At 44.3% G+C, this 16,159-nt stretch overlaps 1 protein-coding gene across 4 annotated transcripts in view; it reads right to left on the bottom strand.

Annotated features, from left to right (window-relative positions):
- LOC129825351 (serine/threonine-protein kinase PAK 5-like) overlaps nucleotides 1-16,159 on the bottom strand; it is a 119,789-nt gene that overhangs the window by 50,471 nt on the left and 53,159 nt on the right. For 3 of the 4 annotated variants that reach the window (XM_055885385.1, XM_055885382.1, XM_055885386.1), the window contains exons 2-3: nucleotides 7,668-7,891; nucleotides 4,676-4,720 (exon numbers count right to left, since the gene is read on the bottom strand). In XM_055885385.1, coding sequence (XP_055741360.1) covers nucleotides 4,676-4,720; nucleotides 7,668-7,871 — 249 coding nt within the window. In that variant the 5' untranslated portion in view covers nucleotides 7,872-7,891. The remainder of the gene's footprint in view (nucleotides 1-4,675; nucleotides 4,721-7,667; nucleotides 7,892-16,159) is intronic. The other variant, XM_055885383.1, reaches the window with a different exon arrangement.

Here is a 16,159-nt window from a genome sequence, read left to right on the forward strand (position 1 = left end):
TGACACCATGAGGGTGTAAATCTAACAGACAGGATCTGACACCACGAGGGTGTAAAGCTAACAGACAGGATCTGACACCATGAGGGTGTAAAGCTAACAGACAGGATCTGACACCATGAGGGTGTAAAGCTAACAGACACGATCTGACACCATGAGGGTGTAAAGATAACAGACAGGATCTGTCACAATGAGGGAGTAAAGCTAACAGACAGGATCTGACACCATGAGGGTGTAAAGCTAACAGACAGGATCTGACACCATGAGGGTGTAAAGCTAACAGACACGATCTGACACCATGAGGGTGTAAAGCTAACAGACAGGATCTGACACCATGAGGGTGTAAAGCTAACAGACGGGATCTGACACCATGAGGGTGTAAATCTAACAGACATGATCTGACACCATGAGGGTGTAAAGCTAACAGACAGGATCTGACACCATGAGGGTGTAAAGCTAACAGACAGGATCTGACACCATGAGGGTGTAAAGCTAACAGACGGGATCTGACACCATGATGGTGTAAAGCTAACCGACAGGATCTGACACCATGAGGGTGTAAAGCTAACAGACAGGATCTGACACCATGATGGTGTAAAGCTAACAGACAGGATCTGACACCATGAGGGTGTAAAGCTAACAGACAGGATCTGACACCATGAGGGTGTAAAGCTAACAGACAGGATCTGACACCATGAGGGTGTAAAGCTACATGATCCACACACCAATATTAACCCTTTCACTGCCACAGTAGTTTGTGGTCAAATAGAATAAAAATATAGAAAAATATTTATAATACAAAAAAATGACTGACCTTAATATTACGAAGCATTGTAACAAAACAGTCCTCTGAAGACAGGGGCTGGTGGTGGGCTCAAGAATAACAAACATCTCACCACCACCGACAACCCAACCCCAGCCTGGCTAGCTCTCTCTATGTAACCTGTAACCCAAAACCATCTCTCTCTCTCCACAAAAATGTTTTAAACATGGAAATGCTGTTAGCGCTTAGCGTTAGCCTACTTCTGGGCTCCAATGTAATGTATTGGGGATGGGAGTTGAAGGAGGAGGGGGAAAGAATAAATAACCAAAGTAGTGCTTCTCCTTTTAGAGATATGGAGCATTTCCACCTGGGAGAGGGGAGAGAGTGCATGCATACAGATCCAAACCTTCTAGAGAAGAGAAGATGGAAGTATGGGGGGAGGAGAGTGGAGGGGGTAGGGGATAGGGGAAGAAGGAAAGTAAGGGAGCAAGGAGAGGAATGGATGAAGGAAGGAAAGGGATGGAGGAGAGGGAAGGGGAGAGAATGAATAAACTATGAGTGCCAGCCAGAGGGTGATGATGGAAGTTATTTCAGCATCAATGACCTCCCTAACCCTACACACAAACACGCACGCACGCACACGCGCACACACACATACACACACTCAAACGACACATTGACCTTTTATTCTGCGTCCCTTTACTCTAGGAGAATGGCAGGCAGAGGAAGATACAAATATATACACACACACACACACACACATACACACACACACAAACGTCGCATTGACCTTTTACTCTGTATCCCTTTAATGAGACAGCACTAGGAGACTGCCAGGCAGAAGACACACACAAGCACAGCTAGACACAGTGCTGGGGGAGCCTGCCAGCCAGGCGTAGAATAGCATCAGTCATGTGTCATTACGACCAGGAGAGAGGGACATCAGAGGGGACATCAGGCCATCGCAGAGAGGATACATATAGTACAGCCCACCCTGTGACTCAGCCACACACACATACACACACACACCAGGGTTTCCGGAAAACATGTAGCGAGACGACATTTGCCACAGCCCTTTTCAATCAGGTGTAGCGCCACACCACTGATTTAGTTTTTAAATATATTTTGACCAAAGCCTTAAGAGGGGCACAGTGGTGTTTTTTTAGACCGATTTGCCTCATGATTTGCTTCATGATTTGACAACTGGCACAATTTCTCTGTCCTTCACATTGGAGTGCTGCTGCATGCTCTTTGCGTGTCTTGACCAATCAGATGAATGGAAATCGCAGGTCGAAGTGGTCCTGGCACAACGCACACAGCTCAAGACGCCCACTCCACTTTCCTCCGGTTGCAACCTGGTCTCAGAGAATTTCGTATTATTCTTTACATAAACCCGAGACACATCATTTAGTATAATATGTTATGTTTGTATGGTTATATAAGACCGATACATACTTAAGGCAAAATCTAAAGGAGGGTGATTGGTCAGGGTGGGTGGATGGATGGATGGATGGATGGGCATATAACGTGAACTTCTAGCAACCCAAAGGCTGCAAGTTCGTATCTCATTCACAGACAATTTTAGCTAATCAGCTGTGGTGTAAAGACAAAATACTTTAAAGTACTACTTAAGTAGTTTTTTTGGGGTATCTGTACTTTGCTTTACCAATTATATTTTTGACAACTTGTACTTTTACTTCACTACATTCCTAAAAAACATATATACTTTTTACTTCATACATTTTCCCTGACACCCAAAAGTACTCATTACATTTTCAATGCTTAGCAGGACAGGAAAATGGTCCAATTCACGCACTTATCAAGAAACATCCCTGGTCATCGCAATAGCCTCTGATCTGGCGGAATAACTAAACACAAATGCTTTTTTGTGAATTGTGTGTTCGAGTGTGCCCCTGGCTATCCGTAAAAATAGAAAAAATTGAAAATGGTGCCGTCTGGTTTGATTAATATAGGGATTTTGAAATGATTTTTACTTTTACTTTCCATATTTTAGCAATTACATTTACTTTTGATACTTAAGTATATTTTAAAACAAATAATTTAGACTTTTACTCAAGTAGTATTTTACTGGGTGACTGTCACTTTTACGTGAGTCATTTTCTATTTAGGTATCTTTACTTTTACTCAAGTATGACAATTGGGTACTTTTTCCACCACTGTTAATTATAAAAGACTTGATAACTACTTACTACTTTTTAGCTATTTTGTAACTACTTTGCATGTTAGCTAACCCTTCTCCTAATCCTAACCTTAACCCTTTTAGTTAACCCTAACCCTAACCCTTTTCGTTAACCCTAACCCTAACCTTAACCCTAACCCAACTCCTAAACTTAACCCTAACCTTAACCTTAACACTAACCCCTAACCCCTAACCTAGCGTGCTAGCTAACGTTAGCCACCTAGCTAGAATTTGTAACACATCATACGTTTTGCTAATTCGTTGCATATTGTATGTATTAGAAATTCATAACATACTGTATGTTTTCAAAATTCCTAACATATAATATGAATTATAATTCCTAACATATTATACAAAATGGGTGATGGACATCCACAAATGAATACATACCATACGAAACGTAACATATACTAAATGGAGTGTCTCGGATTTTTAAGTACAGAATAATATGAAATGCTCTGAGACCAGGTTGCTGGTATTTATTTAGCAAGCGTGATAACCCATCACTCCCAACAGAGACAAGCCAAAACTCTTCCATAAATGTAGCAGTCTATACACCTAAACACTAGAGATCTGACATGCTGTCTGATCAACTGTGGGCTACTAACAACAGCTGCATAGTCTAGCCTAACCTTGTCTACTGTATTTATAGCCCGTTCGTTTCTGAGAAAATGTGAATGGGATCAAATGTGGTTTATATTCAAACGTGGGCTGACTAGGCTACCTAGACTTTTTCAATCCAAAAGTATTAGGTTACCAGGAAAAAAAACGTCAAATTTTTCACCTTGTTGGCTCAGGTATTCAAAACAGCAACCTTTCGGTTACTGGCCCAACGCTCGAACCGCTTGGCTGTTCTTCTTGAAATGGGAAAACATAATTATGCCTTATTGTGCCTTCACGACCCAGAAACTGCACATCATATGTCATTCATTTATGTGGAGAGAAACACTGATGAGTTACTGGATGAGAGGAGCTGCAGTGTGTGCGTGTGTGTGTGCGTGTGTGTGTGCGCGTGTTTGTGTCTATGTGCGTATGTGAGCTGGAGTGAGTAATGGAACTGGCTCAGGCCAGTTGGTTAGTTAGTTGTTGGTTGATGTGGTAGGGCAGGGAGCGTTCTGAAAAACGTGCAAACCCTTATGACCTATTTCTCTACAGGCTCTGTATCCATCCTGGGTTCAAATACTATTTGAAATCTTTCAAATATTTTTAGCATTTGCTTTACCCTGCCTGGAGGGCCAGGTGGGTGACTTTTACCCTTTCAAGGCTTTTCTAGTGGTTCCATGGCCACAGACAAGCTCAATCAAGCACAGATGCAGTATTTGAAATTATAAAAAATTGTATTCTTTTCACACAAATCTGCTCTTTATAGCAGGCCATGGGAGCATGCACTTCACTGCCATATATCCACATCAACGCTGGCACATCTTGGGAAAAAAATACTCAATAAAAAGAAAATGAACAGCCTTCCGCTACCTATACAGAATTGTCACTTTTCGGGGTCATGCATATGAGAGATAAAATATGTAATATGTACTATGCCCCCCCCTCCCCTCCACCTAAACAAACTAATTCCACTTGAGGACAGGAAGTGTGCATGTGGACAGGTAGTTTTGGAGAGATGTAGTTAAAGAAGAACCGCGGTGTGTGGTTGTGACTGTATGTGACCAAAAAAAGGAAAACAAGAAAAGGGAGATGAAGGGTAGTAGAAGTCATACTTTTCGCAAGGGTGTTTCGGCCGACCGGATTTTCTTGGGAGATATCTGTGAAGAGAGCAACAGAATTAGTCTTGTTTCCCCTCTTCAGAGATATCTCCAATGGCAACAGTAATGTTCTAGAAAGATCAAGTTTCACCCAAAAATTGTTTTTGTGTAGTTGCTGCAGATCTAAAACCTTTTTTAAGTTAGAGGTAGAATGTCAATTGAGGTTAGACAGGAAGTATTTAAATATATTTCTGATGTCATATCCTGTGATGGCATGTCCTCTCGCTCCTATTCTCCCAAATGCCAGTGGCTCCTCATAGACTAGCGTAGCTTAGCGGATAATGCTGAAGATAATACCCACATTTCTTTGAATAAGCTACTGCTACAAATGTAGCCTAGAGTTGTGCAATGCAGCACTGCCAAATACGGACCATTTCAAGACCGGTAAGTTTAGAAGCAGTAAGGCTAAGCAGGCTACATATGCTGCTTATTCATTTATCTAAGATGGTCTACTGCTATGAGAATATTTATATTATATTTATATTAAACTGTCGTTAAGGCCGATGTGACATGGGTCTTCTGACTAAGTGCTTAGTTTGAAGGATTATTTGCACTGTTGTTGACAATCAACGACAATTCTTAATTGATTATTTTATCAGTACCAGCTATTCAGTTTGATTATTAACTATCAAAACAGTTGCTGAAACGATAAAGTGTATGTCCGTGTTGTGTGTGTCGTTGGCTTTTGTCAGTTTATTGTAAAACAAATAATGACAATAAATAAAAGTGCAAGCAGGTGTAGTGACACACAGAGCACATGGTGTGAGGGCTGAGGGCCGGTGGGCCGGGGGGCCAAACATGCAGTATGAGTGGGACTCCACAGACGGAGCAGGAGAAGAGTAGGATGGCTACACTGACACTACCACTACCACAGGCTGGGCCAATAGGTCTAGGACACCTATTTACAACAGCTAGCAGCCACATACTAAACAGAATCCCTTCAGAAGCCCCTCTGATGCTTCCTAAAGGAGTAGTGTTATAAACAGACATTACAACTTCAGGGGCTGCTGCTGTACACTAGCATAGGCTAAAGCACGATGGGGAAATGCTTCTGACTGTTCAGTCAATTTGCCTGTGTATTAATTTTATCTGGCCCTATCGAATAAACTTGCATATAAATTAGTCATTGAAGCACAACACAGCATAGGAACATTCAGGAACAAGGCAGAACACAGTCACAGAGGAGGAAACATGGGCAATTCATTTTACACTGTCATTTGCAAAGAGATTGTATCCGATTTGTTTTGTCAAGAAGAATGATAGGATATTGAATTTCTATTGAAGCACTCTTGTTATCTGCACGTTTGGTAATAAGCTTGCCACTAGCCAATCAGTTTGTCCAAAGATACCTTTGACTTTGGTTATCTGCACGTTTGGCAACGAGCTCGCCTCTAGCCAATCAGCATGGCCAAAAATACCTTAGTCTTTCATGGCCATCCAATCATTCCCTTAGGTGTTGGTAAGTCAGTTATAATAAGTCGATTGTAAACAGTTAATTGTGCAACTGGCTGAATTAAAGGTATGTAAGTGACTGGAGGTATTAGACACTCCCAGGATCAATAATGGAACATTGAAGAATATAACAATCAACCTGTGAATAGATGAGTATTTCTGGAGAGCTCAGGTACTATCAGAAGTTCAAGTTCTATATCTTTTAACAAGGTCTATGGCTTCTTAGAGCCTTGAGGAAGCTTGTACATGTTGTGGAACAGCCTGGTCTCATAGACTAGACGTAACATAGTAAACGTACATCCGGGTACACTTAAATTAGAATGATATGTTATTTTGGCATTGTTATATAAGACAGAAGGTTACTTAAGGCAAAAACTAAAGTAGGGTGGTTGGTCGGGGTGGATGGGTTGGCATATAACGCGAACGTCTAGCATTTAATTAGGTAATTATCAACTTTGCAATGGCTTACTACTTTTTAGCTACTTTGCAACTACTTAGCATGTTAGCTAACCCTAACCCTAACCTTAACCCTTTAACCTAACTCAAAACCCTAACCTTAACCTTAACCCTAACCTAACCCTAATGGAATGTGTCTGACTCTATGGTGGAAAGACTACTGTATTTATTTCATTTTTACTTTTGCGTTTTACTAAGAAAACTCTGTTTTTTATTTAAGTAGTATGTGTTCAGGAAGTAGAAATTAGTCTAAGCTATAAGAAGTTTGTTAATGGATATTTATATTTTGTGTTTTAAGTTATCATTTCAGTTTTACTTGGTGTTATCACTGTTACACACAGAACTCTAACCCCTAGCCTAGCTAACATTAGCCACCTACTTAACATTAGCCACAACAAACAAACGTAACATAATGTATGAATTGCAATTCATAACATGTCATACAAAATGGATGATAGACCTCCAAAAATGAATACATACCATTCGAAACGTAACATATCATAGCATCCCGGATTTACATTTACTATGTTACATCTACCACGTAGAAGAATTGCCCATCTTCCCTTCACATAAAGACAACATAACAGCTCATAACATTTGAATGTATCTATCTATCTATCTATACACACCCGGTACAGGTACAGTAGAGAGATGGGTAGAGAGAGAGAGAGAGAGAAGGGGGGGCATAATATAGAGAGAGGGAGAGAGGGAGATAAATGGAGAGGGAGTGAGAAGGAGAAAGGAAAAGTATTTGTATTCATTATGGATCCCCATTAGCTGCTACAAAGTCAGCAGCTACTCTTCCTGGGGTCCAGCAAAATTAAGACAGTTCTATACAATTAAAAGCATTAAATTTCACAACAGATTTCACTACCCATTAAGTAAAATATAATATAAGAAAGGGGATTAAAAAGGGAGAGAGAGAGAGAGAGAGAGAGAGAGAGAGAGAGAGAGAGAGAATCCGAGGGAAAGAAAGAAGGAAAGAGACGAGAGAATAGAGACAGACAGAGTAGCGCCGTTTGTCCACCCGTTACGCTACCTTCATAGGAGCCAGCTGTATGGGCGTGATATAGGAGGGGTCTACCATGGGCTTCGGCCTGTTGGCTGTGTCTGCCAGGAGACTCTGCCATTGCTGGGGCAGACCCGTGAACTTCTGCTCCCGCGCATCAAAACCCGTGTGGACCCGGTGTTCGAAGTTAGACGGAGCTGAAATCTCCAGCCTCTTTTTCTTCTTCCCAAACATGCTGGAAAACCTGGACAAACCTGGGAACAGAAAGAGAGATGTTTTATAAAAAAACAAGTAGGTCCCGACAGACAGACACAGCAGACTTAGTGGTCCAAACCCACTATTTGGGAAACACTGTATTCGATGAATAAGAACATTATGAAGTCGATGTACTCTATGTTATTGGGACACAGGCTGCAAGAGAGAGTCGAGATATCTACCACTTCAACACTTATAGCATCCTTAACCTTTACTTTCTGTTCCTTTTTGCAGTATGTTTCAGTGAGGTAACTAGCTGGAGAAGTGGATGTGGGAGAGAGAATCAATGGTATAGCCTACACACAATGGTATAGCTCACACACACGCACGCACGCACGCACGCACGCACGCACAAACAAACACACACACACACACACACACACACACACACACACACACACACACACACACACACACACACACACACACACACACACACACACACTTCACGTACTAATTAACATTGAAAATCAAGTCTGAAATTTCAAAGTGGAAATGACAAACTTCCGAAGCCCTGACTTTCTGTCTCTCTCCTCTGTAGGAACATTGTCTTCCTGTCTCTCTCCTCTGTAGGAACATTGTCTTCCTGTCTCTCTCCCCTGTAGGAACATTGTCTTCCTGTCTCTCTCCTCTGTAGGAACATTGTCTTCCTGTCTCTCTCCTCTGTAGGAACATTGTCTTCCTGTCTCTCTCCTCTGTAGGAACATTGTCTTCCTGTCTCTCTCCTCTGTAGGAACATTGTCTTCCTGTCTCTCTCCTCTGTAGGAACATTGTCTTCCTGTCTCTCTCCTCTGTAGGAACATGGTCTTCCTGTCTCTCTCCTCTGTAGGAACATGGTCTTCCTGTCTCTCTCCCCTGTAGGAACATTGTCTTCCTGTCTCTCTCCTCTGTAGGAACATTGTCTGCCTGTCTCTCTCCTCTGTAGGAACATTGTCTTCCTGTCTCTCTCCCCTGTAGGAACATTGTCTTCCTGTCTCTCTCCTCTGTAGGAACATTGTCTTCCTGTCTCTCTCCCCTGTAGGAACATTGTCTTCCTGTCTCTCTCCTCTGTAGGAACATTGTCTTCCTGTCTCTCTTCTCTGTAGGAACATTGTCTTCCTGTCTCTCTCCTCTGTAGGAACATTGTCTTCCTGTCTCTCTCCTCTGTAGGAACATTGTCTTCCTGTCTCTCTCCCCTGTAGGAACATTGTCTTCCTGTCTCTCTCCTCTGTAGAAACATTGTCTTCCTGTCTCTCTCCTCTGTAGGAACATTGTCTTCCTGTCTCTCTCCCCTGTAGGAACATTGTCTTCCTGTCTCTCTCCTCTGTAGGAACATTGTCTTCCTGTCTCTCTCCTCTGTAGGAACATTGTCTTCCTGTCTCTCTCCCCTGTAGGAACATTGTCTTCCTGTCTCTCTCCTCTGTAGGAACATTGTCTTCCTGTCTCTCTCCTCTGTAGGAACATTGTCTTCCTGTCTCTCTCCCCTGTAGGAACATTGTCTTCCTGTCTCTCTCCTCTGTAGAAACATTGTCTTCCTGTCTCTCTCCTCTGTAGGAACATTGTCTTCCTGTCTCTCTCCCCTGTAGGAACATTGTCTTCCTGTCTCTCTCCTCTGTAGGAACATTGTCTTCCTGTCTCTCTCCCCTGTAGGAACATTGTCTGCCTGTCTCTCTCCTCTGTAGGAACATTGTCTTCCTGTCTCTCTCCTCTGTAGGAACATTGTCTTCCTGTCTCTCTCCTCTGTAGGAACATTGTCTTCCTGTCTCTCTCCCCTGTAGGAACATTGTCTTCCTGTCTCTCCCCCTGTAGGAACATTGTCTTCCTGTCTCTCTCCTCTGTAGGAACATTGTCTGCCTGTCTCTCTCCCCTGTAGGAACATTGTCTTCCTGTCTCTCTCCTCTGTAGGAACATTGTCTTCCTGTCTCTCTCCTCTGTAGGAACATGGTCTTCCTGTCTCTCTCCCCTGTAGGAACATTGTCTTCCTGTCTCTCTCCCCTGTAGGAACATGGTCTTCCTGTCTCTCTCCTCTGTAGGAACATTGTCTTCCTGTCTCTCTCCCCTGTAGGAACATTGTCTGCCTGTCTCTCTCCCCTGTAGGAACATGGTCTTCCTGTCTCTCTCCTCTGTAGGAACATTGTCTTCCTGTCTCTCTCCCCTGTAGGAACATGGTCTTCCTGTCTCTCTCCTCTGTAGGAACATTGTCTTCCTGTCTCTCTCCTCTGTAGGAACATTGTCTTCCTGTCTCTCTCCCCTGTAGGAACATTGTCTGCCTGTCTCTCTCCCCTGTAGGAACATTGTCTTCCTGTCTCTCTCCTCTGTAGGAACATTGTCTTCCTGTCTCTCTCCTCTGTAGGAACATTGTCTTCCTGTCTCTCTCCCCTGTAGGAACATTGTCTTCCTGTCTCTCTCCTCTGTAGGAACATTGTCTGCCTGTCTCTCTCCTCTGTAGGAACATTGTCTTCCTGTCTCTCTCCCCTGTAGGAACATTGTCTTCCTGTCTCTCTCCTCTGTAGGAACATTGTCTTCCTGTCTCTCTCCTCTGTAGGAACATTGTCTTCCTGTCTCTCTCCTCTGTAGGAACATTGTCTTCCTGTCTCTCTCCCCTGTAGGAACATTGTCTTCCTGTCTCTCTCCTCTGTAGGAACATTGTCTTCCTGTCTCTCTCCTCTGTAGGAACATTGTCTTCCTGTCTCTCTCCTCTGTAGGAACATTGTCTTCCTGTCTCTCTCCTCTGTAGGAACATTGTCTTCCTGTCTCTCTCCTCTGTAGGAACATTGTCTTCCTGTCTCTCTCCTCTGTAGGAACATTGTCTTCCTGTCTCTCTCCTCTGTAGGAACATTGTCTTCCTGTCTCTCTCCCCTGTAGGAACATTGTCTTCCTGTCTCTCTCCTCTGTAGAAACATTGTCTTCCTGTCTCTCTCCTCTGTAGGAACATTGTCTTCCTGTCTCTCTCCCCTGTAGGAACATTGTCTTCCTGTCTCTCTCCTCTGTAGGAACATTGTCTTCCTGTCTCTCTCCCCTGTAGGAACATTGTCTTCCTGTCTCTCTCCTCTGTAGAAACATTGTCTTCCTGTCTCTCTCCTCTGTAGGAACATTGTCTTCCTGTCTCTCTCCCCTGTAGGAACATTGTCTTCCTGTCTCTCTCCTCTGTAGGAACATTGTCTTCCTGTCTCTCTCCTCTGTAGGAACATTGTCTTCCTGTCTCTCTCCCCTGTAGGAACATTGTCTTCCTGTCTCTCTCCTCTGTAGGAACATTGTCTTCCTGTCTCTCTCCTCTGTAGGAACATTGTCTTCCTGTCTCTCTCCCCTGTAGGAACATTGTCTTCCTGTCTCTCTCCTCTGTAGGAACATTGTCTGCCTGTCTCTCTCCTCTGTAGGAACATTGTCTTCCTGTCTCTCTCCTCTGTAGGAACATTGTCTTCCTGTCTCTCTCCCCTGTAGGAACATTGTCTTCCTGTCTCTCTCCTCTGTAGGAACATTGTCTTCCTGTCTCTCTCCTCTGTAGGAACATGGTCTTCCTGTCTCTCTCCTCTGTAGGAACATTGTCTTCCTGTCTCTCTCCCCTGTAGGAACATTGTCTGCCTGTCTCTCTCCCCTGTAGGAACATGGTCTTCCTGTCTCTCTCCTCTGTAGGAACATTGTCTTCCTGTCTCTCTCCTCTGTAGGAACATTGTCTTCCTGTCTCTCTCCCCTGTAGGAACATTGTCTGCCTGTCTCTCTCCCCTGTAGGAACATTGTCTTCCTGTCTCTCTCCTCTGTAGGAACATTGTCTTCCTGTCTCTCTCCTCTGTAGGAACATTGTCTTCCTGTCTCTCTCCCCTGTAGGAACATTGTCTTCCTGTCTCTCTCCTCTGTAGGAACATTGTCTTCCTGTCTCTCTCCCCTGTAGGAACATGGTCTTCCTGTCTCTCTCCTCTGTAGGAACATTGTCTTCCTGTCTCTCTCCCCTGTAGGAACATTGTCTTCCTGTCTCTCTCCTCTGTAGGAACATTGTCTTCCTGTCTCTCTCCTCTGTAGGAACATTGTCTTCCTGTCTCTCTCCTCTGTAGGAACATTGTCTTCCTGTCTCTCTCCCCTGTAGGAACATTGTCTTCCTGTCTCTCTCCTCTGTAGGAACATTGTCTTCCTGTCTCTCTCCTCTGTAGGAACATTGTCTTCCTGTCTCTCTCCCCTGTAGGAACATTGTCTTCCTGTCTCTCTCCTCTGTAGAAACATTGTCTTCCTGTCTCTCTCCTCTGTAGAAACATTGTCTTCCTGTCTCTCTCCCCTGTAGGAACATGGTCTTCCTGTCTCTCTCCTCTGTAGGAACATTGTCTTCCTGTCTCTCTCCCCTGTAGGAACATTGTCTTCCTGTCTCTCTCCTCTGTAGGAACATTGTCTTCCTGTCTCTCTCCCCTGTAGGAACATGGTCTTCCTGTCTCTCTCCTCTGTAGGAACATTGTCTTCCTGTCTCTCTCCTCTGTAGGAACATTGTCTTCCTGTCTCTCTCCCCTGTAGGAACATTGTCTGCCTGTCTCTCTCCTCTGTAGGAACATTGTCTTCCTGTCTCTCTCCCCTGTAGGAACATTGTCTTCCTGTCTCTCTCCTCTGTAGGAACATTGTCTTCCTGTCTCTCTCCTCTGTAGGAACATTGTCTTCCTGTCTCTCTCCTCTGTAGGAACATTGTCTTCCTGTCTCTCTCCCCTGTAGGAACATTGTCTTCCTGTCTCTCTCCTCTGTAGGAACATTGTCTTCCTGTCTCTCTCCTCTGTAGGAACATTGTCTTCCTGTCTCTCTCCTCTGTAGGAACATTGTCTTCCTGTCTCTCTCCTCTGTAGGAACATTGTCTTCCTGTCTCTCTCCTCTGTAGGAACATTGTCTTCCTGTCTCTCTCCCCTGTAGGAACATTGTCTGCCTGTCTCTCTCCTCTGTAGGAACATTGTCTTCCTGTCTCTCTCCTCTGTAGGAACATTGTCTGCCTGTCTCTCTCCTCTGTAGGAACATTGTCTTCCTGTCTCTCTCCCCTGTAGGAACATTGTCTTCCTGTCTCTCTCCTCTGTAGGAACATTGTCTTCCTGTCTCTCTCCTCTGTAGGAACATTGTCTTCCTGTCTCTCTCCTCTGTAGGAACATTGTCTTCCTGTCTCTCTCCCCTGTAGGAACATTGTCTTCCTGTCTCTCTCCTCTGTAGGAACATTGTCTTCCTGTCTCTCTCCTCTGTAGGAACATTGTCTTCCTGTCTCTCTCCTCTGTAGGAACATTGTCTTCCTGTCTCTCTCCTCTGTAGGAACATTGTCTTCCTGTCTCTCTCCTCTGTAGGAACATTGTCTTCCTGTCTCTCTCCTCTGTAGGAACATTGTCTTCCTGTCTCTCTCCTCTGTAGGAACATTGTCTTCCTGTCTCTCTCCTCTGTAGGAACATTGTCTTCCTGTCTCTCTCCTCTGTAGGAACATTGTCTTCCTGTCTCTCTCCTCTGTAGGAACATTGTCTTCCTGTCTCTCTCCTCTGTAGGAACATTGTCTTCCTGTCTCTCTCCTCTGTAGGAACATTGTCTTCCTGTCTCTCTCCTCTGTAGGAACATTGTCTTCCTGTCTCTCTCCTCTGTAGGAACATTGTCTTCCTGTCTCTCTCCCCTGTAGGAACATTGTCTTCCTGTCTCTCTCCTCTGTAGGAACATTGTCTTCCTGTCTCTCTCCTCTGTAGGAACATTGTCTTCCTGTCTCTCTCCTCTGTAGGAACATTGTCTTCCTGTCTCTCTTCTCTGTAGGAACATTGTCTTCCTGTCTCTCTCCCCTGTAGGAACATTGTCTGCCTGTCTCTCTCCTCTGTAGGAACATTGTCTTCCTGTCTCTCTTCTCTGTAGGAACATTGTCTTCCTGTCTCTCTCCCCTGTAGGAACATTGTCTTCCTGTCTCTCTCCCCTGTAGGAACATTGTCTGCCTGTCTCTCTCCTCTGTAGGAACATTGTCTTCCTGTCTCTCTTCTCTGTAGGAACATTGTCTTCCTGTCTCTCTCCCCTGTAGGAACATTGTCTTCCTGTCTCTCTCCTCTGTAGGAACATTGTCTTCCTGTCTCTCTCCCCTGTAGGAACATTGTCTTCCTGTCTCTCTCCTCTGTAGGAACATTGTCTTCCTGTCTCTCTCCTCTGTAGGAACATTGTCTTCCTGTCTCTCTTCTCTGTAGGAACATTGTCTTCCTGTCTCTCTCCCCTGTAGGAACATTGTCTTCCTGTCTCTCTCCCCTGTAGGAACATTGTCTTCCTGTCTCTCTCCTCTGTAGGAACATGGTCTTCCTGTCTCTCTCCTCTGTAGGAACATTGTCTTCCTGTCTCTCTCCTCTGTAGGAACATTGTCTTCCTGTCTCTCTCCTCTGTAGGAACATTGTCTTCCTGTCTCTCTCCTCTGTAGGAACATGGTCTTCCTGTCTCTCTCCTCTGTAGGAACATTGTCTTCCTGTCTCTCTCCTCTGTAGGAACATTGTCTTCCTGTCTCTCTCCTCTGTAGGAACATTGTCTTCCTGTCTCTCTCCTCTGTAGGAACATTGTCTTCCTGTCTCTCTCCCCTGTAGGAACATTGTCTTCCTGTCTCTCTCCCCTGTAGGAACATTGTCTTCCTGTCTCTCTCCTCTGTAGAAACATTGTCTGCCTGTCTCTCTCCCCTGTAGGAACATTGTCTTCCTGTCTCTCTCCTCTGTAGGAACATTGTCTTCCTGTCTCTCTCCTCTGTAGGAACATTGTCTTCCTGTCTCTCTTCTCTGTAGGAACATTGTCTTCCTGTCTCTCTCCTCTGTAGGAACATTGTCTTCCTGTCTCTCTCCTCTGTAGGAACATTGTCTTCCTGTCTCTCTCCTCTGTAGGAACATGGTCTTCCTGTCTCTCTCCTCTGTAGGAACATTGTCTTCCTGTCTCTCTCCTCTGTAGGAACATTGTCTTCCTGTCTCTCTCCTCTGTAGGAACATGGTCTTCCTGTCTCTCTCCCCTGTAGGAACATTGTCTTCCTGTCTCTCTCCTCTGTAGGAACATTGTCTTCCTGTCTCTCTCCTCTGTAGGAACATTGTCTTCCTGTCTCTCTCCTCTGTAGGAACATGGTCTTCCTGTCTCTCTCCCCTGTAGGAACATTGTCTTCCTGTCTCTCTCCTCTGTAGGAACATTGTCTTCCTGTCTCTCTCCTCTGTAGGAACATTGTCTTCCTGTCTCTCTCCTCTGTAGGAACATGGTCTTCCTGTCTCTCTCCCCTGTAGGAACATTGTCTTCCTGTCTCTCTCCTCTGTAGGAACATTGTCTTCCTGTCTCTCTCCTCTGTAGGAACATTGTCTTCCTGTCTCTCTCCTCTGTAGGAACATGGTCTTCCTGTCTCTCTCCCCTGTAGGAACATTGTCTTCCTGTCTCTCTCCTCTGTAGGAACATTGTCTTCCTGTCTCTCTCCCCTGTATGAACATTGTCTGCCTGTCTCTCCCCCTGTAGGAACATTGTCTTCCTGTCTCTCTCCCCTGTAGGAACATTGTCTTCCTGTCTCTCTCCTCTGTAGGAACATTGTCTTCCTGTCTCTCTCCCCTGTAGGAACATTGTCTGCCTGTCTCTCCCCCTGTGGGAACATTGTCTTCCTGTCTCTCTCCCCTGTAGGAACATTGTCTTCCTGTCTCTCCCCCTGTGGGAACATTGTCTTCCTGTCTCTCTCCCCTGTAGGAACATTGTCTTCAAGGGGAAACAAAGCTGTTTCTCTGTCTGTATCACCACTCCGGACCTCCGTCAGCGCTGCCAGGCCAGCTGCAGAAGCCACGGTGAGTAGACTGAGGGACAGATGGTCAGAGAGACACGCTAAAGAGAGGAATAGGCTAGTGTGTTTGTGCATTCAAAGAAGCCTTATCTAAGTAAATAGGAGGATATACAGGGGGGGGGGGGGTATGATATCTATGTCTCTGTAACTTTCTCACTAATCATTATTCACAATTCATTCATGATTATCCGTAATCATGGTAGCATTCATATCAATTTATAAGTGTTCAGAAACATATTTTAATCTTGTTTACAATACAAAATAACTCCAAAATGACACAATACATTATTTACCATTAATTTCTATTGGGCACAACATAATCCTAAACGCAACCAAAACAAACTGCAAATACATCCAACAAGTTTGTAGAGTCACAAGCTTGATGTAGTCATTGTGTGCTAGGAATATGGGACCAAACACTTAATACACTATAAGTGAGTTTGTCCAAAGACTTATGACACCATCAGATGGGGGGACTAGAAACTTATATTGCTTTAATTTCTGAATGGTAAAACAGATGAAAATACCTTCAAAT

This window comes from Salvelinus fontinalis, chromosome 27 (genome assembly GCF_029448725.1).
Source record: "Salvelinus fontinalis isolate EN_2023a chromosome 27, ASM2944872v1, whole genome shotgun sequence".
NCBI lineage: Eukaryota > Metazoa > Chordata > Actinopteri > Salmoniformes > Salmonidae > Salvelinus > Salvelinus fontinalis.